Consider the following 24,227-nt stretch of genomic DNA (forward strand, 5'->3'; position numbering starts at 1 on the left):
AACTTGGAGCAGGTTCTTTAGTACCAAACTGTCTCACATTTATCCTTGCAGCATTCAAGAGGCTTTAAGGGACATTTAACACCTCAAAATATTTGCAATGTACCTGTTTTTGAAAGAGCAATTAAATTGGAACCACATCTCTCTAATCCAGCCTGTTAAGCCAACCTCCTCATTGTGATGCTCAGTTGAAAAACCCCTTGTAGTATATAAGGCTAACAGAGAAATACAGTCAACTTGCTAGAGGGCAGGGATCCAGCCAGAGGGACCTGGACAGGCTGCAGAGCTGTGCCCAGGCCAACCTCAGGACATTCAACAAGGTCAAGTGTAAGGTCCTGCACCTAGGTGGGTGCAACCCCAAGCACAGCTCCAGGCTGGGTGGGGAATGTCTGAGAGCAGCCCTGAGGAAAAGGCCCTGGGGGTCTGGGCTGGTGAAAAGCTCAGCAGGAGCCTGCAGTGTGAGTGCAGCCCAGACACAACCCTGTGCTGGGTGCAGCAAGAGCAGTGTGGGCAGCAGGGCAAGGGAGGGGATTCTGCCCCTTGGCTCTGCTCTCCTCACACCCCACCTGCAGTCCTGGGTGCAGTTCTGCAGCCCCCAGCACAAGAAGGACATGGAAGTATTGGAGCCAGTCCAGAGGAGGCCACCAAGATGCTGAAAGGGTTGCAGCAGCACTGCTATGAGGACAGGCTGAGAGAGCTGGGGCTCTGCAGCCTGGAGGAGAGAAGGCTTCAAGGAGACCTTAGAGTGGCCTTCCAGTATCTGAAGGAGACCTAAAGGAAGGCTGGGGAGGGACTATTGACAAGGTATTGTAATGACAGGACAAGGAGGAATGGGTTTGAACTGGCAGAGGGGAGATTGAAAGTAGCTGTTAGGAAAGGGTTCTTTGGGGTGGTGAGACACTGGCACAGGTTGCCCAGGGAGGTTGTGGCTGCTCCCTGCCTGGAGGTGTTCAAGGCCAGGCTGGATGAGGCATTGAGCGACCTGCTTTAGTGGGAGGTGTCCCTGCCTATGGCAGGGGGTTGGAACTGGATGATCCTTGAGGTCCCTTCCAAACTAAACCATTCTATGATTCTATGCTGACACAAAGCATAACATAGGATGTTCAGGTGTCTTCACATATGTCACTAAAATATCATAGAACCATGGAATATTTCAGGTTGAAAGAGACCTTTAAAGGTCATCTAGTTCACACCACTTGCAGTTAGCAGGGACATCTTCAACTAAATCAAATTGCTCAGAGTCCTAAACAACCTGACCTGGAATAGTTCCAGGGGTGGTGTCCAGAGAAGGGTGACGAGGCTGGGGAGAGGCCTTAAGCACAGCCCTACGAGGAGAGGCTGAGGGAGCTGGGATTGGTTAGCCTGGAGAAAAGGAGGCTCAGGGCAGACCTCATTGCTGTCTACAGCTACCTGAGGGGTGATTGTGGCCAGGAGGAGGTTGCTCTCTTCTCTCAGGTGGCCAGCACCAGAATGAGAAGACACAGCCTCAGGCTGCGCCAGGGGAAATTTAGGCTGGAGGTGAGGAGAAAGTTCTTCACTGAGAGAGTCATTGGACACTGGAATGGGCTGCCCGGGGAGGTGGTGGAGTCACCATCCCTGGGGCTGTTCAAGGCAGGACTGGACGTGGCACTTGGTGCCATGGTCTGGCCTTGAGCTCTGTGGTAAAGGGTTGGACTTGATGATCTGTGAGGTCTCTTCCAACCTTGGTGATGCTGTGATACTGTGATCTCTCTAGGCAACTTGGGTCAGTGTTTCACCACCCCTCAGTGTCAAAAATGATTCTATTACCGTTTGGGTTCTGAAGAGCCTCCTCTTACCTGTGTTAGGATCTTTCAGTACGATGTCAGAGATCTCGAAGAGTTTGAGGGGCAAGGGCATCTTCCTGTTGGCAGCAATGGTTTTCAGCAGCCCGGGCAGCAGGGTTGTGCGCGCCACCTGCAGGACACACAGCGAACTGCAAGTGAAAGGCTTCACACCATAGCGGGGGGGGGTTGTGGTTTCACAGGTGCTTGAGCCGCAGCACAGGCTGCAAACCAAATCGTACAGAAAGAAGTGCCAAAAGAAAAGCATACACATTTAACCTCACCTATGGAAAAAGGGAAATGTTAAGTGTTGAAGGGCAACTTCAACATGGACAGAGGCATTGAGGTCACTCTCAGCAAGTTGCTGACCGCACCAAGCTGTGTGGTGCAGCAGCCAGGCTGGAGGGCAGGGATCCATCCAGAGGGACCTGGACAGGCTGCAGAGGTGGGCACAAGCCAAGCTCAGGAGATTTAACAAGACCAAGTGCAAGGTCCTGCAGCTGGGTCGGGGCAATGCCAAGCACAAATCCGGCTGGGCAGTGCCAGGCTGGAGAGCAGCCCTGAGGAGAGGGACTTGGGGGTGCTGCTGGAGGAGAAGCTCAACAGAAAGCCAACCAGAGCCTGGGCTGCAGCAGGAGTAAGTGTGGTCAGCAGGGCCAGGGAGGTGATTCTCCCCCTCTAATGTGCTCTGCTGAGACCCCACCTGGAGTACTGCATCCAGTTCTGGAGCCCCTGGGACAAGAGGGATGTGGAGATGCTGGAGTGTGGCCAGAGCAGGGCCAGGAGGATGCTCAGAGGGCTGCAGCAGCTCTGCTGTGAGCACAGACTGAAAGAGTTGGGGCTGTGCAGGCTGCAGAAGAGGAGGCTCCCAGGTGACCTTCTTGTGACCTTCCAGGAAGGATCTGGAGGGGGCCTACAAAAAAGCTGGGGAGGGACTTTTGAGGCTCACAGGAAGTGACAGGACTGGGGGGAATGGAGCAAAGCTGGAGGTGGGGAGAGTCAGGCTGGAGGTGAGGAGGAAGTTGTTGAGCATGAGAGTGGTGAGAGGCTGGAATGGGTTGCCCAGGGAGGTGGTTGAGGCCCCATGGCTGGAGGTGTTTGAGGCCAGGCTGGCTGAGGCTGTGTGCAGCCTGCTCTAGGGTAGGGTGTCCCTGCCCATGGCAGGGGGTTGGCACTGGCTGCTCCTTGTGGTCCCTTCCAACCCTGACTGATTCTATGATTTTAACTGAAGGAGTTGAAGAAAAGGAGGCCTGTAGAGAGTGCTCTACAACCACTTGAGAGGATGGTGCAGAGGTAAGCGATGGTCTCTTCGCACAGGTAATTAGTGGCAGAAGAAGATGGAATGGCCTCAAACTGCAACAGGGCAGGTTTAGACTGGGCATTAGGAATATTTTTTTCACAGGAGTGGTCAGACAATGGAACAGGCTGCCCAAGGAGGTGGTTGAATCACCAACCCTGCATGTGTTTACAGGTGGCTTAGATGTGGTGCTTGGGGATACAGTTTCAGTGTGAAGTTCGCAGAGCAGGGTTAATGGTTGGATGTGATGATCTGAAGGGTCTTTCCCAATTTGAATGACTCTCTGATTCTGTTGTTTTGGAAATAGTAAGTGATATCTGAAGTATTTTCTTGATATTTCCTGATATTAATCAAGAATAGAGGCAGAAACTAAGTGGCAGAAATGGAGCTATCCAGACTGCAGTTGTGGACAACCTGAAGTAGAGAGAAAGCAACCAAGCAGAGGCCTGGAGAACAGGTCTGAGGAGAGCCTGAGGAGACTCAGGTTGTTTAGAGGAATAAAAGGAGTCTGAGGGAAGACTTTCCCCTTGCTCTGTACAACTCCCTGAAAGGAGGTCCTACTGAGATGGGAATCGGTCTCTTCTCCCTGGTAACAAGTGACAGGATGAGAGGAAATAGCCTCAAGTTGTGCCAGAGGATGCTTAGGTTGGATAATAGAAAAACTTCCCTGGAAGGGTTATGAAATGCTGGAATAGGCTCCCTAGGGAGGTGCTTGAATCACCATCCCTGAAAGTGTTTAAGAGAGATGGAGATGTGGTGAGATGTGGTGCCAAGGGACACAGTTTAGCATCAGACTTGGTAGAGTTAGAGTATGGTTGGACTCAGTCTTAAAAGTCTCTTCCAACCCAAATAAACCTATGATTCTAAGCAGGAGGCAGTCACAGCACTGCTCTTACATTCACACATTTCATGTATTCTTCATCCAAACACTGCCTTAGAAGTACACCATTCTGACACCATTTTGTCAATCTGGAAGAGTGTGATTGAGTAAAATCTGATGGTAAAGGGATGGGAGTGTCCATCTGCTGCAGGGAAGATTTGCCACATGCTCAGCCAGTTACTGCTTGTCAGTGCTTATACATTATTTCTCTCTGGTTATCCTACTTTCCCTTACCAGCAAAGACTGCCTCACTGGTTTGAGCTCCACACTCAGCTAGCAGAGGGTCTTTGGCATCATTCCTGCCCCTGTGCTGGCAGAGCATAGGGGAAAAGCCACCCTGAGAATCTCATCACAGTTAACATCTAAAGATGAAAGTTTACAGTGTGTCAAGTGCATCACAGAGTAATACTCAGTTTTCAGAGGTGCTTGCAGAAGACTGAGGCTATTTTTGCCCCATGGAATACTCAGCCAGCAAGAGAACTGCTTAGGAGCACTGCTTCTGCAAAGGGTTGAGTCTCTGAACAGCAGGAGTCTGAAATCACACCTGGCTAGAGGAGCTTTTTCTCTTCTTATTCACACTCTCTGTTGTTTGTCTGTGGTCCATTCTATATTGCACAGCTGTAATCACTACACCAAGTGATGTATATGAGCAGGAATGGTCTAAACAGTTTGCAACAGTCTCTTGCATGATTGCTTACCATGGTACCAAATAGAACAGAAAATACATGAAGGTACCCAAAAATTTCTCTGTGCAGTCTCAGAGCAGCAGAAGACCAATTTTAGCATTAGATAGAAGACCCAGAGAGGTATTTCCAGACACTCTAAGAAATTAGTGAAGAAAATGTTGGGGGGGGGGGAACCCCTACAAATCACAAAACATTAACACCCAAAGACTCCTGAAACTCTTCTAAACCTTTAAACTAAAAGAGGTGTCTTAAAAAAAATCTCTCTGAAAGAAATACTAAAACTATGGGCACACTTCAGGTGTTGTCAGGGTAGAATCACAGAATCAACCAGGTTGGAAGAGACCTCCAAGCTCATCCAGTCCAACCTAGCACCCATCCCTAGCCAGTCAACTAGGCCATGGCATCAAGTGTCTCATTTTGCTCTTGATCCTTGCTTCTAGGAAACCAGGACCTTGCTCCAGAGCTTGTTTCCATATGGCCATGCTGTGTCTCTGGCAAGGCTGCAGGCCTGCTCTCATTCTCAAGCACAACATCAAGGGATTGGGAGATGCAGGCTGCTGCAGTGCAGTGGACATTGCAAGGTGGCTGGTGCCAGACCATGGCACCAAGTGCCTCATCCAGGCTTTTCCAGGCCAACCTAGCACCCAGCCCTATCCAATCAACCACACCATGGCACCAAGTGCCTCATCCAAGCTTTTCTTGAACACTTCCAGGGACGGTGACTCCACCACCTCCCTGGGCAGCCCTGGGTAGCTGAGAATGAGCTCTATTGGGGCTCTCACTCTGCTCTAGCAGAGATTAAATGATCTAGAAATGGAGATTAAGATGCTTAAAGAGCAATGCAGAATTTAAAGAGGAGTAACAATGGTTAATAAATTTAAAACCACATTTCCTGTACAGACCTTAGAAAGTTTAATGCTTGCCAGGTCTAACAGTTCCATTTATAGTGAATAAATGTTGGAGCTGATCAATCATCTGGGATTTTCTGTAATAAGACAGCTCAGTTTTGCCATGTGCTGTCATAGAGCATAACATTTATCTTTATTGAAACACTAATACTGCTTCACACCAAATAGGGTACTCCTCACTGAAGGAGTAACACAACATGACTGCTATCAAGTTTAGCACACCAGTGTAAAGCAGGAAAGCCAGCTCCATAGTCTGTACACTTTATCATAGAATAGAATCATAGAATCAGTCAAGATTGGAAGGGATCACAAGGATCATCCAGTTCCAACCCCCCTGCCATGGGCAGGGACACCCTAACCTAGATCAGGCTGGCCAAAGCTTCATTTGTTCAATTGTGTAACCGATCCCTAACTCAGTCTGCGCTGACCAGTGGGGAGCATTCCCTCCTCCAGGCTTCCTCTCCTTCATCCAGGGTCTGGATGTTCTGATAGTTCTTGTCTCTCCTTTTAAAACACAGAACCTGTGACAATGTTGCTCTCAAAAGCAAACCTGAACTCTCTTACCTGAAATTCTGCAGTTTTGGGGTTTGCTATGCGCACTGCTTTTGTGGCAGAGAGATCCATGCCGAGTTTATCTGCGATGTCTTCCTGAGAACACTGAGAGGGAGAGACAAAAAACCCACCAAGGTTAAGAAGTTAAAACAGACAGTAAGGCAGTGATGAAATCTGATAGAAAGAATGAACAAAGCAATTGCAGCACTTCCAGAGGGCCCCTGCTAAATACTGTCACTCAGCTTCAAATGAAGTCCCAGTCTTCAAACTAAGCAGACAAACTTGTTTATCCACAAGTGTTAATTGCTCACCAAAATAAAGCTAGTTTCAAACAAACCAAAAGAAAAAGGCAAGTGATACAAAACTAGGAGTGGCTGGATGCAATCCTAGGCAACCCGCTCTGGGTGACCCTGCTTTAGCAGGGGGTTGCACTAGATGACGTCCAGAGGTCCCTTCCAGCCCGCACTATGCTGGGATTCTGTGACTTATGCTTCTGTCATCTCTCTTCAAAACACAGGCTCAGATTTTTGCCTCCTGACTTGCAGTGGGTGGGTTTTTTCCTGAGAATAGCACTTGTAAAGGGCCTGGCACTTGAGCTTTCTCACAAAGACAACAATTCCTCAGGGTCTATGTACAGACACTGAAGTACCAAAACCAAGTCAGATGGCCAAGCCATCAGATTTCATAGCTGCACAGGAGTCTCACACTTCTTTGCTGTCTTCGTTCAAGTTGGAATATTTAAACACTTCTTTTTCTCAAGGTGTGTTTTTTAGCTGGTCAGTAAAGCAATACATATGTATTTTATCAGGTTCAGATGATGTCTGAGCATACAGCAACAGATGCTACTGGCAAGATTCACACCACAGAATTTATAGCTTTATTAATGTAGCACAGAAACCAGCAGCAGACCAGGCATGTAATTGAGGATTTGCTGCTCTACTGCAGTCCCTTTGCACTGGCAGCACTCAGAAAAGTGTGTTGATAGACCAAATGTGAGGAAAAGAAGCAGATGATACCATCTGAGAAAGTGGATTATTGAATGCAAACCCCTTAAAATCTTGTATTAATGCTGACCTTAGTAAGAGAGAACTACGTTAACAGCTTTCAGATGCGTAACTGAACTCCAGTGTGTTACCGTGATTTAGTGACAGGGCATGTTGCCTAAATTGGAGCTCCTCTCATTTTCTGGTCATAGAATCAGTCAGGGCTGTAGAGAGTGATGTGGCCTCCCCCAGGCCTCCTTTTCTTTCAAACTAAAGAGTCCCAACTCCTTCAGTTAGAATCACAGAATAAGCCAGGGTTGGAAAGGACCACAAGGATCAACCAGTCCCAACCCCCTGCCATGGGCAGGGACACCCTACCCTAGAGCAGGCTGCCCACAGCCTCAGCCAGCCTGGCCTTAATCATCTCCAGCCATGGGGCCTCAACCACCTCCCTCTCATGTTCAAAAACTTCCTTCTCACATCCAGCCTGAATCTCCCCACCTCCAGCTTCGCTCCATTCCCCCCAGTCCTGTCACTCCCTGATATGCTGAAAAGTCCCTCCCCTGCTTTTTTGTAGGCTCCCTTTCAGATGCTGGAAGGCCACAAGAAGGTCACCTGGGAGCCTCCTCTTCTCCAGACAGAATAGCCCCAACTCCCTCAGTCTGTCCTCATAAGAGAGGTGCTACACCCCTCTGATGCAGTTCATAAAGGTCCTCAGTTGTAGTAATGTAACAGTCCATGTTTTTTAGCATATTACCCATTCAGTGTCTTTAAAGCCCTTATTCTACAGGTGTTCTTCCATGTGAAACAAACCCAACTGTGGTAAAATTCACAGAGGCATCTGAGTCTCCTTATTGTGTACTGTGACTTTTGAAGAGGTACTCTTAAAATAAACAATCTGGCTGAGTCACTACAGATTGACTTGGGATCCAGTGCAAGGAATCTTGGGCACATGACAGTGCTAAACAGAGACAAACAGAAACAGAGTGATCTCTCACCTGCAGTAATATCCACCAGAAAGTACTGCTATTTTTGGATTATCAAACTATGATGAATTTGGCACCTGCTAAGCAGAGTCTCAGTAAAGACTTCTTTTATAATCTCATCCTATCAAGTGAGATTAAACTCAGTACTCATAAAATCACAGAATGGTTTGGGTTGGAAGGCGACCTTAAAGATCATCCAGTTCCACTTGCCCTGCCATGGGTTGGTACAGCACCTGCCAGACCAGTTTTCTAGAGTGATTGGCATTGGAATGGGCTGCCCAGGGAGGTGGTGGAGTCACCATCCCTGGAGGTGTTGAAGCCAAGCCTGGATGAGGCACTTAGTGCCATGGTCTGGTTGACTGGACAGGGCTGAGTGCTAGGTTGGACTGGATGAGGTTGGAGGTCTCTTCCAACCTGGCTGATTCTATGATTCTATGATCTAATTTGCCTTTGAACACTTCCAGACTTGGAGGCTTCACAACTTCTCTGGGCAAACTGTTCCAGATGCACCATCCTCATGGAAAAGAATTTCTTCCTATCATGCAATTTAACTCCAGTTTCTTGCACTTTGAAGCCATGACCCTTTGGTCTGTCACTGCATGCCTTTGTACTAAGTTCTTCTTCAGCTATCCTGTAGCCCCCTTTCAAATACTGGAGGATTGCTCTAAGTTCCCTCTGGAACATTCTCTTCTGCAGACTGAAGAACCTCAACTCTCTCAGCTTGTCATAGGAGAGGTGCTCCAGCCCTTGGATCATCTTCATGGCCCTCCTCTGGACCTGTTCTAACAGTTCCACATCCTTCTTGTACTGAGGACTCCAGAGCTGAGAGTGCTCTAGGTGGAGGTCTTACCAGAGCAAAAGAGAGGGGGCAGAATCCACTCCCTTAACCTGCTGGCTACACTGCTTTTGATGCAGCCCAGGAAACACTTGGCTCTCTGGGCTGCAAGAGCTGGCTCATGTTGAATTTCTCATCAACCAGTACCCTCACGTCCTTTTCAGGACTGCTCTTCACCAGGACTGCTCTTTACTGCTCTGCCCACCTTGCATTTATGCTTCAGACTGCAGGACCTTGCACTTGGCTTTACTGAACTTCATGAGTTTGGCACTGGCCTACCTCTCAAGCCTGTCAAAGTCCCTCTGGATGCCTTCAGCAGCTATTTTCACCTCTGTGCTTAGAGCTGCATGCCACATTAAGGGTGACTTGTTCAAGTCCTCACAAAACAGCACACAGTAATTCCAAAGCACTACCAAACCATCACCTGCCAAAACAGCAATGGACAAGCCTGGGACATTTTTGCAGCATGTCCTCAGAACATCCTTGCAGTTTTGGCTGCACTGCTGTTGAACAGAAGAAAAGTAAGAAATGAATCTAATGTACCAAGGCAAAGGTCAGGGCTTCAGTGAATCCAGCAGCTGCCAAGTCCAGCCTCAGAAGTTCTGTGAGCTTATTGAGGGGGAGCTAAAACAAAATGAAAGAAGAAATATTTCAGCTTCCATCTAAAAACGTTTTTCTGCTTTTTCCCAAGGTGATTCTGCTGCTACACCGTGGTGAATTCACTGGGGAGGTACTATGCTTGTAATTTTGGAACACATCAGCCAGCTGCCTTTAGGCTTGCCCAAGGAAATGTATCTCCCAATTAGAGATTTAATACAGGCTCCCTACGTCAACTCTGCCTTTTTTCAAGTACCAGCAACCACTGGTCTTGGACTTATTCAAATCAGCAGGGCATCTGTTTTGTATCCTGTCCACGGGAAAGATTTCTCAAGGCAAAGCATGTCAAAATCTTTAATTCCTAGGTTCTGTTTTCCCCACAGCCCCTCTGGCATGCACTGATCATTTACTGACAACAGAGCGTGTATTTGAAGGGGCAAACCTTACTTGATTAGCTATGGTGTAGGTTTTGGGAACAGTCATCTGAATGTTGTTATAACCATAAGCTATTGCTGCATCTTCTACAATGTCACAGGCATGGATAATGTCCGCTCTGGTGGGAGGGATTTCCACCTCCAGCACGTTGCCTACGACGTGTGACTTCAGACACATCCTGGTCAGCAGCTTCGCCAGGCTCGACGGAGTCTCACTGTGGCAAAACAAGAGAGTGGGGATTTATGGATCTTGCTCTGTACTGACTGCCTTTGGAAAGCAATCAGTGGGCCTGCTGTGCTGCCTTTGGTCATAGAATCAACCAGGCTGGAAGAGACCTCCAAGCTCAGCCAGTCTAACCTAGCACCCAGCCCCAGACAACCAACCAGACCATGGCACTAAGTGCCCCAGCCAGGCTTGGCTTCAACATCTCCAGGCACAGAGACTCCACCACCTCCCTGGGCAGCCCATTCCAATGCCAATCACTCTCTCTGACAACAACTTCCTCCTCACAGCCAGCCTAGACCTACCCCAACACAATTTGAGACTCTGTCCCCTTCTGTTGCTGCTTGCCCGGGAGAAGAGCCCAACCCCACCTGGCTACAGCCTCCCTTCAGGGAGCTGTAGACAGCAATGAGCTCTGCCCTGAGCCTCCTCTGCTGCAGGCTGCACACCCCCAGCTCCCTCAGCCTCTCCTCACAGGGCTCTGCTCCAGGCCCCTCACCAGCTTTGTCGCCCTTCTCTGGACACCTTCCAGCACCTCAACATCTCTGGGCAATTGAGGAGCCCAGAACTGGACACAGCACTCAAGGGGTGGCCTGAGCAGTGCTGAGCACAGGGGCACAAGAACCTCCCCTGTTCTGCTGCCCACACTGCTCCTGAGCCAGCCCAGGATGCCATTGGCTCTGCTGCCCACCTGGGCACTGCTGCCTCAGCTTCAGCTCCTCTCTACCAGCACCCCCAGCTCCCTCTCTGCCTGGCTGCTCTCAGCCACTCTGGCCCCAGCTTTATGGACTGTACACAGACTTGGCATTTCATCAGATCCAGTTTGGATTCTGGCTCTTGAGACAGTAAGTTTTATTTACTTCCTACCTGTTCTGTGAGGCCACAAATGACCATTCTGTGATTCATCTCCCTTGAAAACAAGGGAATAAGCCTTACAAAGTTGATCCAATTGCCCAAGCTAATCTTTGAATTTTCAATAAGACAAAATGCAACCACACAGTCTACACATTTTTAGATCAGTGCAATAAGCAATGCTTTCTAGTGCCTTTTTCCACAACTAATGTGTCACAGTATCACACAGTATCACAGTATCATCAGGGATGGAAGAGACCTCACAGATCATCAAGTCCAACCCTTTAGCACAGAGCTCAAGGCCAGACCATGGCACCAAGTGCCACGTCCAGTCCTGCCTTGAACAGCTCCAGGGACGGCGACTCCACCACCTCCCCGGGCAGCCCATTCCAGTGTCCAATGACTCTCTCAGGGAAGAACTTTCTCCTCACCTCCAGCCTACATTTCCCCTGGTGCAGCCTGAGGCTGTGTCCTCTTGTTCTGGTGCTGGCCACCTGAGAGAAGAGAGCAACCTCCTCCTGGCCACAACCTCCCCTCAGGTAGTTGTAGACAGCAATAAGGTCTGCCCTGAGCCTCCTCTTCTCCAGGCTAACCAATCCCAGCTCCCTCAGCCTCTCCTTGTAGGGCTGTGCTCAAGGCCTCTCCCCAGCCTCGTTGCCCTTCTCTGGACACGCTCAAGCATCTCAATGTCCCTCCTAAACTGGGGGGCCCAGAACTGAACACAGTACTCAAGGTGTGGTCTAACCAGTGCAGAGTACAGGGGAAGAATGACCTCCCTGCTCCTGCTGACCACACCATTCCTGAGGCAGGCCAGGATGCCACTGGCTCTCTTGGCCACCTGGGCACACTGCTGGCTCATGTTCAGGTGGGTATCAATCAGCACCCCCAGATCCCTCTCTGTCTGGCTGCTCTCAGCCACTCCGACCCCAGCCTGTATCTCTGCATGGGGTTGTTGTGGCCAAAGTGCAGCACCATGAGTAAAAACTGATGCCATCACTTGCAGTAACGTACCTGATTCCTACTCTCTTGTTAATCAGCTCAGGTTTCACCTTTTCTGTTCGGTAAGCCAGCTCCTAAAAAGAAAGACAACGCTTTTAGCATGCCCAGTGCCTGCCATTTCTTCCTGAGAGGATCCAGCTTTGCCATCTCAGCAATCAAGCTTCTTCTAATTACAGTAAAACAACATCTACAGCCAAGTGTGGAATATTAAATTACTACTTTCAGGGAACAGGAATCTTGAAAATGTATTCTAGTTTATGATGTGGGCAGCCACGAGAGGAGCTCGACAGGGCTCAGTACTGGGCACAGGTCTCTTTTTAAAAGATTTATCAATTGTCTGGATGAGGAGATTGAGGGCATCATCAGTTGGTTTGCTGATGACACAAAGTGTGAGTGCTGCTGTGCTGGAAGGTAGAAAGGCTCTACAGAGGGACCTGGACAGGCTGTTTCTATGGGTTGAAGCTGGTGAGGGGCCTGGAACACAGCCCTATGAAGAGAGGCTGAGGGAGCTGGGGGTGTGCAGCCTGCAGCAGAGGAGGTCAGGGCAGAGCTCATTGCTGTCTACAACTACCTGAAGGGAGGCTGTAGCCAGGAGGGATTGGTCTCTTCTGCCAGGCAGGCAGCAACAGAAGAAGGGGACACAGTCTCAAGTTGTGGCAGGGGAGGTCTAGGCTGGATGTTGGGAGGAAGTTGTTGTCAGAGAGAGTGATTGGCATTGGAATGGGCTGCCCAGGGAGGTGGTGGAGTCACTGTGCCTGGAGGTGTTGAAGCAAAGCCTGGATGAGGCACTTAGTGCCATGGTCTGGTTGACTGGCCAGGGCTGGGTGCTAGGTTGGGCTGGATGAGCTTGGAAGTCTCTTCTAACCTGCTTGATTCTATGATTCTATGAATGCTATGGGCTTGGGGCAGAGTAGCCGGAACCTGCCTGGTGGAAAAGGACCTGAAGGGTGCTAGTCAACAGGCAGATGAATATGACCCAATGCATGCCCTGTGGTCAAGGCCAACAGTGTTTGGGCTTGGATCAGCAACAGTGTGACAGGACGAGAGAGGTGATTGTCCCCTTGCAGTCAGCACTGGTGAGGTTGTGCCTTGAATACTGGGTTCAGTTTTTGGCCCTTTGCTCCAAGGACACTGAGGTGAGGGAGTGGATCCAGAGAAGGGCAACAAAGCTAGTGAAGTGTCTAGAGCACAGCACTGGTGAGGCTGTGCCTTGAATACTGGGTTCAGTTTTTGGCCCTTTGCTCCACGGACACTGAGGTGCAGGAGTGGATCCAGAGTAGGGCAACAAAGCCAGTGAAGTGTCTAGAGCACCAGCCTTTTGAGGAGTGGCTGAGGGAACTGGGCTTATTTGGCCTGGAGAGAAGGAGGCTTAGGGGAGACCATCTTACTCCCTACAGCTCCATGAAAGGAGGTTACAGTGAGGTGACTCTTGATCTTTTTCCCACGTACCAAGTAACAGGATGCAAGGAAACAGCCTCAAGTTGCACTAGGGTAGGTCTAAGTTGGACCTCATGAAAAATTTCTTCCCCAGGAGGATTGTCAAGCCCTGGAACAGGCTGTCCAGGGAAGTGGTGGAATCATCATCCCTGAGGGTATTTAGAAGACATGTAGATGTAATGCTGAGGGACATGGTTTAACGGCGACTCGGTAGTGTTAATGCTTGGACCTGATGATTTTAAAGGTCTCTTCCAGCCTGTTTAGGTCTATCATGCTCTGACAAAAAGTGTTCTCAGTTAAGCTAGAAGGCTGAAGGCAGCATGAAATCCCTGTTACTGAAATGCCTGACAATTAGTGATATAGGCAAGCAGCAGAGTTGCTCAAAGTTTCTAGTCACTTGTTCATTCAAAGTCAAAGCCCTAAAGCAGCAAATGAGCATACATCTCACAGGCTAGCTCAGAGCAAATGACTTTTAAGAGGGAAAGGAAAGAAAATCTTCTGTTTCCACACTGGTACTGAATATGTAGCAGTGTTTTGCTTAGAAAGCTTGCTGTGTATTTAAGGAAGTTATTTGGTGTGTATTTACATCAGTGTTTCTAACCTTCTAGCCATACAAAGCCTTCAAAACATCATCACCTAAAACTGGGGATTTTTTGCTCTGTTTTATCTAGGGAAGAGGCTTTGGTCACTGCAGAGGTTTATGGCAACAGGAGGAATAACTTCCTTTACACTTAACAAGAAAACCAAAAAGACCCCATCAGTGCAAAGAGTTCTGAATGCAGGCAGAGCTGCACCTGAAGTCATCACTGTGCCTCACAGCCCTTCACAGCATTTGAGTCTCTGAACTGTAAGACTGAAACATCCAGTTACAAAGTTATTTTAACTGAAGGGCATTAAAGCATCCAGATCTGATAAGTAAGTTATGCTGAGGCTGATTTCAGTTGTCCGCTGGCTTAAGGCTGCATTTGTTGTTCCTGATTTGGAACATGTAAGGTTTTAAAAGCTTTGGACACAGATTGTGACCTTTGATTGCAATCTTTATTTGTTCCTGAAGAAGCCTGTATCCCATGAACCCTAACAGTAACCCTAGACTCCTCTTTTTGGAGTATCAGTGTGACTGTATTTTTAGCCTTATCACAAGTTAGTGGAGCTTCAGAATGAGTTTCCTAGATAAGGGGAAGATGGAGTTGCATGGGGTTTTATAGCTAGAGAAGCTCCTGAGCCACTAACACTTAGACAGTGCTAAGCTATAGCATTCACTACACATCAGAACCAGCACATTAAAAGATGCAGAGAAGTGGTGCTGAGAGACATGGTTTAGCACCAGACTTGTTAAGAGATAGATAAAGGTTGGCCTCAATGAGCTGAAAGATCTTTTCCAACCAAACCAAATCTGTGATTCTGCATCCTGCTGCTGAAGAGAAAGAAAACAATGTTGCTCTTATCAGACTGCAAACAAATTCCTTTCCCCAACGGTACTGAGATCATAGAATCAGAATCAAACAGGCTGGAAGAGACCTCCAAGCTCATCCTGTTCAACCTATCACACAGCCCTAGACAATCAACCAGACCATGGCACTGAGTGCCCCAGCCAGGCTTGGCTTCAACACCTCCAGGCACAGCCACTCTACCATCTCCCTGGGCAGCCCATTCCAATGCCAATCACTCTCTCTGACAACAACTTCCTCCTCACAGCCAGCCTAGACCTCCCCTGCCACAACTTGAGACTGTGTCCCCTTCTTCTGTTGCTGCCTGCCTGGCAGAAGAGACCAACCCCACCTGGCTACAACCTCCCTTCAGGGAGTTGTAGACAGCAATGAGCTCTGCCCTGAGCCTCCTCTTCTGCAGGCTGCACACCCCCAGCTCCCTCAGCCTCTCCTCACAGGGCTCTGCTCCAGGCCCTCAACATCTCTCTTGAATTGAGGAGCCCAGAATTGAACACATCACTCAAGTGTGACCTGAGCAGTGCTGAGCACAGGGGCAAAAGAACCTCCCTTGTCCTGCTGCCCACACTGCTCCTGAGCCAGCCCAGGATGCCATTGGCTCTGCTGCCCACCTGGGCACTGCTGCCTCATCTTCAGCTCCTCTCTACCAGCACCCCCAGGGCCCTCTCTACCTGGCTGCTCTCAGCCACTCTGTCCCCAGCCTGTAGTGCTGCTTTCAGTTCTTTTGGCCACTCAGCCTTGTTAAATGCTTACCGGGTAGATGTGGGTCTTCCCATTAGGATAAACTACTTCTGCTGCTTCAACGCTGAGAGAGACAGGAGACAGAAAACCAGAAGTTAAAAACATTTTCAACACATGGCCCAAATGTCTTGTCTCCATCTCTGGAGGTCTATACTCACCTGAATGGCTTCGCACAATACTCACTAAACATCGTGACAATAGTGTCAAGAACGATTTTTGCCTAGGAAACAAAGACAACAATTCACATTGAAATCTCTCATCTACTTGTGTTGGAGTAAACAAAATATCTTAACCAAAGAATGAGGGAAAAAAGTCTTGTCTTAAACACTCTTCATTTTATTTAATAACCTAGCAGCCTAAATCCTGGCACGCTAGAGCACCAGATGAAACTTAGAGACATGTTTTCCATCTGCTGCAGAGAGATTTACATGAACACTTCACTTTCAAGGTTCTCAAAGATTTGCCAGTCTTTGCTAAACTCTGTGCTGAAGATACAAAGGGGTAATAAAAGGTTGGGTCTTTCCAACCTTCAGTGTAGTTAGCCACCTCACTGAACTTCATGTGGGAATGTAGAGGCTGAAGCACTGCACTAGCTCTGTTCTGAAGATCCACAGAGCCTATTACCAGTTGAAACTGGGTCTTCCCAATCTTCAGTCTAATCAAGTCATTTCATTGAGTGAGAATGTAGAAGCCAAAGGACTTAGTAATATCGCATCAAATAACCTGAGCTACAAAATCTTTTGTTTTCCAGAGAATGCTTTAAGAGATGAGTATAACAGAACATCGTCAACAGAAGAAGGGGACCCACTCTCAAGCTGTGCCAGGGCAGGTCTAGGCTGGATGTTAGGAGGAAGTTGTTGGCAGAGAGAGTGATTGGCATTGGAATGGGCTGCCCAGGGAGGTGGTGGAGTTGCCGTGCCTGGAGGTGTTGAAGCCAAGCCTGGCTGGGGCACTCAGTGCCATGGTCTGGTTGATTGTCTAGGGCTGGGTGCTAGGTTGGACTGCATGAGCCTGGAGGTCTCTTCCAACCTCCTTGATTCTATTCTATTTGTACAGGGTTAATCCTCCAGGGGGAGTGATCTTGAACCTGACCCTAGGTGGTCTTGACCCCTCCCCAGGGGTGGGTCTGAACACTACCAGATGATGGTTACCCACTCCCCCTGCCTGTCTAAAGGTCTATAAAAGCAGGGGGAGCTTCCTGTTTCTCTCTCTCTGTGCTCCATGCTTAGCAGCATCACCATCCTGTTCCTGGTTCTCTTTGTTTCACCACGTGGCCATCACCCAGGAGGCAGCCAAAGTCATCACCATCAAAATCTGGTTGTATTTGCACACTTTGTATTTGTTTTCTCTTCCCTGCTCCTTTGTAACTTACCTACCTCAGATACCTTTTAAATTTATTGTTAAACTTTTCTTTTTAACTTCCAAATCAGAGTGAGATTACTTATTTGGGTGTGCATCCCTTTTCCTCTCTCTACATCTAATTTTCTTTCTTTTGGGAAAGAAGGGGGAAGAGGAAAGGGAACTCTATAAAATCATTCTATCAAATACATTTGAGTCTCTGGGAATTTAAATTAGAACTGAGACACTACTGCATTCTATTCCATTTCCATTTCTATTCTATCATCCTGAGATTCAGATCAACTTCCAAATCTACAAGGGTTAGGTTTTTTTGATGTCACACAGCATAATTCCTTTCATGTAAACAGCACAGCACTGTGCTGCAGATATATTCATATTTATGTGTCTAAAGACCTTCTCTAACTGCCTCAAAGGAGGTTGTAGCAAAGTGGGGGTCAGTCTCTTCTCCTTAGTAACAAGTGATAGGGTGAGAGGAAATGGCCTCAAGTAGAACCAGGTGAGGTTTAGATTGGATATTAAAAGAAATCTTCCTCACTGAAAGGGTTATCGAACACTGGAAGAGGCTCCACAGGGAAGTGGCTGAATCATGATCCCTGAAAATGCTTTAAAGTCACAGAGGTGTGGTGCTGAGGGACATGGTTCAGCACCAGACCTGGCAGAGCTAGAGAATGGTTGGACTTCATGATCTTAAATCCAATCAAAAGAGAAGAGGAGACTCAGGGGGGACCTCATTGCTGTCTACAACTACCTGAAGGGACATTGTGGCCAGGTGGGGTTGGTCTCTTCTCCCAGGCAACCAGCAATAGAACAAGGGACACAGTCTCAAGCTGTGCCAGGGCAGGTCTAGGCTGGATGTTAGGTGGAAGTTGTTGGCAGAGAGAGTGATTGGCACTGGAATGGGCCGCCCAGGGAGGTGGTGGAGTCACCATTCCTGGAGGTGTTCAAGAAAAGCCTGGGTGAGGCACTTAGTGCCATGGTCTAGATGACTGAATAGGGCTGGATGCTAGGTTGGACTGGATGATCTTGAGGTCTCTTCCAACCTGGTTGATTCTAGGATTCTGTGATGATGAAAAGGGCTCTATCAAGGATTTTTACTATCAATGCAAGCAGTAGCAAGAAGCAGTTACTTAGTAGTTTGCTTAGAAGCCACTCCCCAACATGCCAACTGACTCACGTAGCTAACAGGTCAGGGTGTAGCAAGGTAAGCTAAAGGCATTTTTGCTCTTCAGCATCAAGATACAGACACTTTAGGGAAACTACCAACGAATGCCAATGCCATATTCAAGAAGAAGCAACTGTAATTGCTTAGCTGTCATTCTTTGCTTTGAGTCACACAATTTCCACATGGAAAGACTTCCACTTGAGACTTTTTTTTTCACAGCATCGCTGCTAAGGAAAGATAAGTAAGAAGAAGTGGTGTTGTCTTTCCTCCCTCAGCATAAATTTTAAGCAGGAAATACAATGATTTTTTACAAAACAGACAAGTCTTAGTGGATTTTACTCTTTTTGAAGCCTTCCAAGTTTAGAAAAAGTGCTCCACAACAAAAATGCCCTGAATTTACTTCAACTATGTGTACATTACTTCTTCTTGTTTCAGCATCAATATAAAGCCACAGGAAAAAAAATCCTAAATCCACAAAACCACAACAGTGTCCACAGAGCAAGAACTAAATATATGGAATTCCCTCCACACAAAGTCCTATAATTTATCCCACCCTTGAAATGGGAGGTTGGCTCCCTGAAGTAAACAGTTAGCTACTGTAGGTCTTTGTGCATTGAAGCCCTATCACCCAGAAGGGAAAACAGTGATATTCCAGCACATCCATAGCAGGAAAGATTCATTTACCTTAGTTAGATCTGGTCCTGTACATTCAATGAACACATTTCTGGTGTTTAAGCTTATTTTTGTGTGATCTCCTAAAACATGTGAAGACAAAAACACGTTACAAATGTTATTAGTTTTCTTGTAATGAGATCAGCACTGACTGCTTTTGTGATCCAGACAAATCACTGCCATCTTCCACAACTTAAACCAGCCACTCTCTACTGCACCAACACCCACAGTTCTTACCAAAATAGCATTCTTGCTAAGTTTATGAATCAAAAAGAGGAACAAGACAGACCAGACTCGCTGACCAGGTTATGCTTTACACTGAAAGACTCACACATCTGCAGTCACCTCCGTATCCAGCTAAAGCAGCATACCAACAGAACAGCAGCCACCTCCTGGTGGTGAAGTGGTTCTGCACTTCTAGAGCATCTCAACTTGCCTGGCTTTAGGGAGGTATTTGCATTTAAAGTGTGACTTGTGTAAGAAAGCAGCCTTGGACAGGAATGTGCAAAACGTTTAAAACAGTGAATTAGATTGATGAATTCCCATAGCTACTTCTGTGAGGGGCCAAGACCAGGAAAGCTGCCCAGCAAAGAAACACCTTGGGATGATGACCAGCAGCTGGCTGAACATGAGCCACGCACCCAGGTGGCCAAGACGGCTAACAACTTTATCAGGACTACTGTGGCCAGCAAGACCAGGGAAGTGACTTGCCCCCCTGTACACAGCAGTGGTGAGACTGGACTGAGTACTGGGTTTAGTTTTGGGGCTCTCACTACAAGAAGGACACTGAAGTGTTAAAGTGGGTCCAGGGAAGGGCAGTGAAGCTGGTGAAGTGTCTGGAGAATATATCCTGTGAGAAGCAGCTGAGGGAATTGGGAGTTGTTTTTGTCTGGCGAAAAGGAAGTTTAGGGGAGACCTTCTCACACTCTACAAATCTCTCAAAGGAGCCTGGAATGAAGTGGGTGTTGGTCTCTTCTCCCTAGTAACAAGTGACAAGGTGAGAGGAAATGGCCTCTAGAGATTTAGACTGGATATTAGAAGAAACTTTCTCACTGAAAGGGTTATCAAATATTGGAATAGAATCCCTAGAGAGGCTGTTCAATCACCATCCTTGGAGGTGTTCAGAACACGCAGAGTTGTGGTGCTGATGGACATTGTTCAGCATCAGACTTGGTGGAGTTAGAGAATAGTTAGTCAGTGATCTTAGAGGTCCTTTCCAACTAAAAGAACTGTATTATTTTATTGCTTGGCACTCTCTCCTGGCACATTGTGAGTTTGTCTGTAGTAGGGATACAGGTCCTAGTATGGTTTCCTTTAGGTGTGAATTTGCTTGCTTTCTGCAGAGGAGCATATCACTGATGCACTCAAAATGTTTCTCATCTGGAATAAGCAAGGTAGAACAAAGCCTGAAGGGCATCACCTCAAATGCCTCTCTTACAAACGGGATGCAAAGTGCCCCAGTAGTTGGTTCCTGTGCTGAACTTCTTTGCAGATGGAATGCATTTAGCATTTCTGGATTCACTTCAAAGCAAACATAACCTTTCACTTAAGTGCTTGTAGATAATCAAATAAACCAATACAGATGTTTGCATTTCATCATCTGTTTAAAACGTACCTTTAACCTGGAAGCTTCTCTCAAACACTGCTCTTCAAAACAGAGACAGGTGTTACATTTGGCACAGCTGTCTTAAGTGACCAAATGTAGACAACAGGCAATTGTCACACAGTAAACACTCCAAACTTGGAAAGAGCCTAACAAAGAAGGACCAGCACAGTGGCTGACACCACCTCCAACTCAGAACAGCTGCTCTTACCATAGAGTTTGAGCTGCCTTTTAAGATGTGAGTTAGCTGTTTAAAATATGGAAGAGCTCAACTGAGAAATCCAAAGAGATTATCACTGCAGATTTTATCAGTCAGTGTAGGGAAAGCTACCTGTTTCTTGACTTAAAAATAAGGTACAGTGAAGTACCTCTGATAAAGGAGTAATTCTTGTTAAGGTATTATTTGGCTTCAGTAAACACAGCTCACAGGCTCACAGGATATTAGGGGTTGGAAGGGACCCAGAGAGCTTGAGTCCAACTCCCCTGCCACAGCAGGACAATACGGTCTAGCACAGATCACAGAGGAACACATTCAGACAGGCCTTGAAAGTCTCCAAAGGAGACTCCACAACCTCTCTGGGCAGCCTGTGCCAGTGCTCTGGGACCCTTACAGTCAATAAGTTCCCCCTTGTATTGAGGTGGAACCTCCTGTGCTGCAACTTACACCCATTGCTCCTTGTCCTACCACAGAGAGCAAGTGAGCAGAGCCTGTCCCCCCCTTCCTGACCCCCAGATGTTTATAAACATTTACTAAATCCCCTCTCAGTCTTCTCTTCTCCAGACTAGACAGCCCCAAGTCTCTCAGCTTCTCCTCATCAGGCAGTGCTCCAAGTCCCCTCATCATCCTTGTAGCTCTTCACTGGACCCTCTCCAGCAGATCCCTGTCCCTTTTCAACTGGGGGGCCCAAAACTGAACATAGTATTCAAGATGAGGTCTCATCAGGGCAGAGCAGAGGGGAAGGAGAACCTCTCTTGATCTGCTGGACACACTCTTCCCAATACACCCCAGGATCCCATTGGCCTTCTTGGCCACAAGGGCACATTGCTGTGCCATGGGTAACTTGTTAGCCACCAGGACCCGCAGGTGCCTCTCCACAGGGCTGCTCTCCAGCAGACACCTCCCAGCCTGTCCTGGTGCAGTTTATTATCCCTCCCCAGGTGCAGGACTCTGAGCTTGTCCTTGTTCAACCTCATTTGGTTCCTCTGTGCCCAGCTCTGTCAGCCCAGGTCTCTCTGGGTGGCAGCACAGCCTGCAACTGTATCAGCCAAGCCTCCCAGCTCGGTGTCATCAGCAAAGTTGCTGAGCAGACTCTGTCTGTCTGTGCCCTCATCAATGTGATTGATGAAGATGTTGAACAGGACCAGACCCAGCACTGATCCCTGGGGGACTCCACTGGTTACAACTCTGCAGCTAGACCTGGCACCATTGATCACCACTCTTTGAACTCTATCTTGTAACCAGTTCCTAGTCCACCTCACTGCCTGCTCTTCCATCCCACACTTCCTGAGCCTGCAGTTCTCCAAACTCACTCACACGTTCTTCTGTACTCACAGGAAATCCACGTTTAGAAACAACACAAAACAGCCTACACCAATTTACTCTTTTTAATCCATTAAAGTCTTCCAGAATCTCAAGAACTGCTCTATACTGCTGATAAATACACTGGACTTAAGCCCTTGGTGAAATGTTCCCCACTGTGACCACAGGAAATTGAGTTACAGTTAGCAGTTTACAAAGTAATTTCTTGCATGCTTCTTCCAGACAAATGCCTGATGAATAATGCTATTGTAGGAAAAAAAAGCTTTTCCAACAAAGACTCCTACCACAAGAAGCTTGAGTTCTAGAAGAGTCTGAGAAGCTAAACTCAGTGGACTTTCTACATTCTCTTGATGAGGATGAAAAAGAACTCCACAGATTAGGAAGAGAGAAAATGATTTGGCTGCACTTAAAGAAGGAAAGACTGTAAGAAATCATGAGTGAAACTATGTGAAGGAAACAAAAAGCCTCATTACACAGCAATGTTTTTGTTGGTCTGACTCACAATCAAAATAGCAGCAATGGCATAAATCAGTCAAAAGCACTCTCACCATTGATGATTGGTGGCATGGACAGAACAACGCCGTTGCTGTCATAGATGATAGGGTAAAGAGGTTTGCTTTCAATCAGGTGTAAGTAGTGCCGAAGGTGGCTGTCAGTCTGCAGGAACAAAAGCACAGCCCCAATTTCACACAAGCTCACTTGTGAACTTCCACAGTGCCACAGTCCTTTGCTCAGAGATTAACAGGAATGTTTAAAGTCTCTCTGATACTCCCCATTTCCCAGGTCTCTTACTCATCTCTAGTCAGAGACCTTTAAGAATTTATTGACCTCTATGACCAGTCTGTGTGCTCCCACAGGGCTGCATATGGTAATGATGGTGATAAAAGTACAATTTCAGATGGTGACACAAAACAATGCAAAATCAGACCTGACAGAATCTTTTCCTAGCCTTTACCTAGTTTTATCAAGACACTGAGCCAAAAGCAGTGCCAAACTTAATTTGACCCTTTTACCCAGCAAGGAGGAAGTTCTTCACAGAGACAGTGATTGGCATTGGAATGGGCTGCCCAGGGAGGTGGTGGAGTTGCCGTCCCTGGAAGTGTTCAAGCAAAGGCTGGATGAGGCACTTAGTGCCATGGTCTGGTTGACTGGACAGGGCTGGGTGCTAGGTTGGGCTGGATGATCTTGGAGGTCTTTTCCCACCTGGTTGATTCTATGATTCTACACTTGCCTGGTAACTAGTTGGGTAAATGATGTAACATGTTCCTCAAGTTTAAGTTGGCCAAATTGAAGTAACATAAGAAACAAAAAATCTGTGTTATTTACTCCAAGCTTTTCTCAGCTTTGTACACTGAGTATCCCACCAGTATAGACAGAGAAACAGACAACTGTTTTACAGGGTACAGGTTGTTAATAACCCTGCACATGTCAAGAGTGTCATGACCATCAGTATCCATGTTGATAAATCAGATTAGTCTCAAGTTAGTGTCAGACTCATTATTCTAAGGGTGAAGTTTAGCCACAAAACACCACGAGGTGTTTGCATTGGATAACAGCATATTACCAACAGAAGAAGGGGACACAGCCTCAAGTTGTGCTGGGGGAAGTATAGGCTGGATGTTAGGAGGAAGTTGTTGGCAGAGAGAGTCATTGGCAACGGAATGGGCTGCCCAGGGAAGTGGTGGAGTCGCCGTCCCTGGAGGTGTTGAAGCAAAGCCTGGATGAGGCACTTAGTGCCATGGTCTGGTTGATTGTCTAGGGCTGGGTGCTAGGTTGGGCTGGCTGAGCTTGGAGGTCTCTTCCAACCTGGTTGATTCTATGAATTTCTCATGAATAAGCAAAATGTGGAATGTTCAATGAAGCTACAGAAGAGACCTGTGTTTCATTCACAAAACCAACTCTTACTAACAAGGGTATGTGAGATGTCAAGCCTTGCACACTTATCTTCCTGCATCTGGTGCAGGAAAAGTGAATTAAGTCTGAAAAATCCCACTTACCCTGTACAGATCCATAATCTGTGAAGCTGTGTACTCCTTAGATTGATTCAAGGGCTTGAACTTGATTTCAGAAGGTGCTTTAGCTGTGAATGTAAACGGACCAGAGATGGTGTCCAAGTCATGGGTACCTATTGCTACTAACGCTCTCTTCCTAGAAAGAAAGAAGGCAAAAGAATGATTTCACTGCATATTTGGAGTTCCTTTGAGATGGTATCTCAGGATGCTCTGTATGCTTTTACA

At 47.4% G+C, this 24,227-nt stretch overlaps 1 protein-coding gene across 1 annotated transcript in view; it reads right to left on the reverse strand.

Moving 5' to 3' along the window:
• FARSB (phenylalanyl-tRNA synthetase subunit beta) overlaps nucleotides 1-24,227 on the reverse strand; it is a 68,198-nt gene that overhangs the window by 37,353 nt on the left and 6,618 nt on the right. The window contains exons 6-15 of the mRNA XM_064152787.1: nucleotides 23,988-24,138; nucleotides 22,539-22,647; nucleotides 18,860-18,930; nucleotides 15,813-15,874; nucleotides 15,667-15,718; nucleotides 12,044-12,105; nucleotides 9,971-10,172; nucleotides 9,470-9,550; nucleotides 6,135-6,227; nucleotides 1,815-1,932 (exon numbers count right to left, since the gene is read on the reverse strand). Of these exons, the coding sequence (XP_064008857.1) occupies nucleotides 1,815-1,932; nucleotides 6,135-6,227; nucleotides 9,470-9,550; nucleotides 9,971-10,172; nucleotides 12,044-12,105; nucleotides 15,667-15,718; nucleotides 15,813-15,874; nucleotides 18,860-18,930; nucleotides 22,539-22,647; nucleotides 23,988-24,138 (1,001 nt within the window). The remainder of the gene's footprint in view (nucleotides 1-1,814; nucleotides 1,933-6,134; nucleotides 6,228-9,469; nucleotides 9,551-9,970; nucleotides 10,173-12,043; nucleotides 12,106-15,666; nucleotides 15,719-15,812; nucleotides 15,875-18,859; nucleotides 18,931-22,538; nucleotides 22,648-23,987; nucleotides 24,139-24,227) is intronic.

The sequence above is a fragment of the Pogoniulus pusillus genome, chromosome 13 (assembly GCF_015220805.1).
Source record: "Pogoniulus pusillus isolate bPogPus1 chromosome 13, bPogPus1.pri, whole genome shotgun sequence".
NCBI lineage: Eukaryota > Metazoa > Chordata > Aves > Piciformes > Lybiidae > Pogoniulus > Pogoniulus pusillus.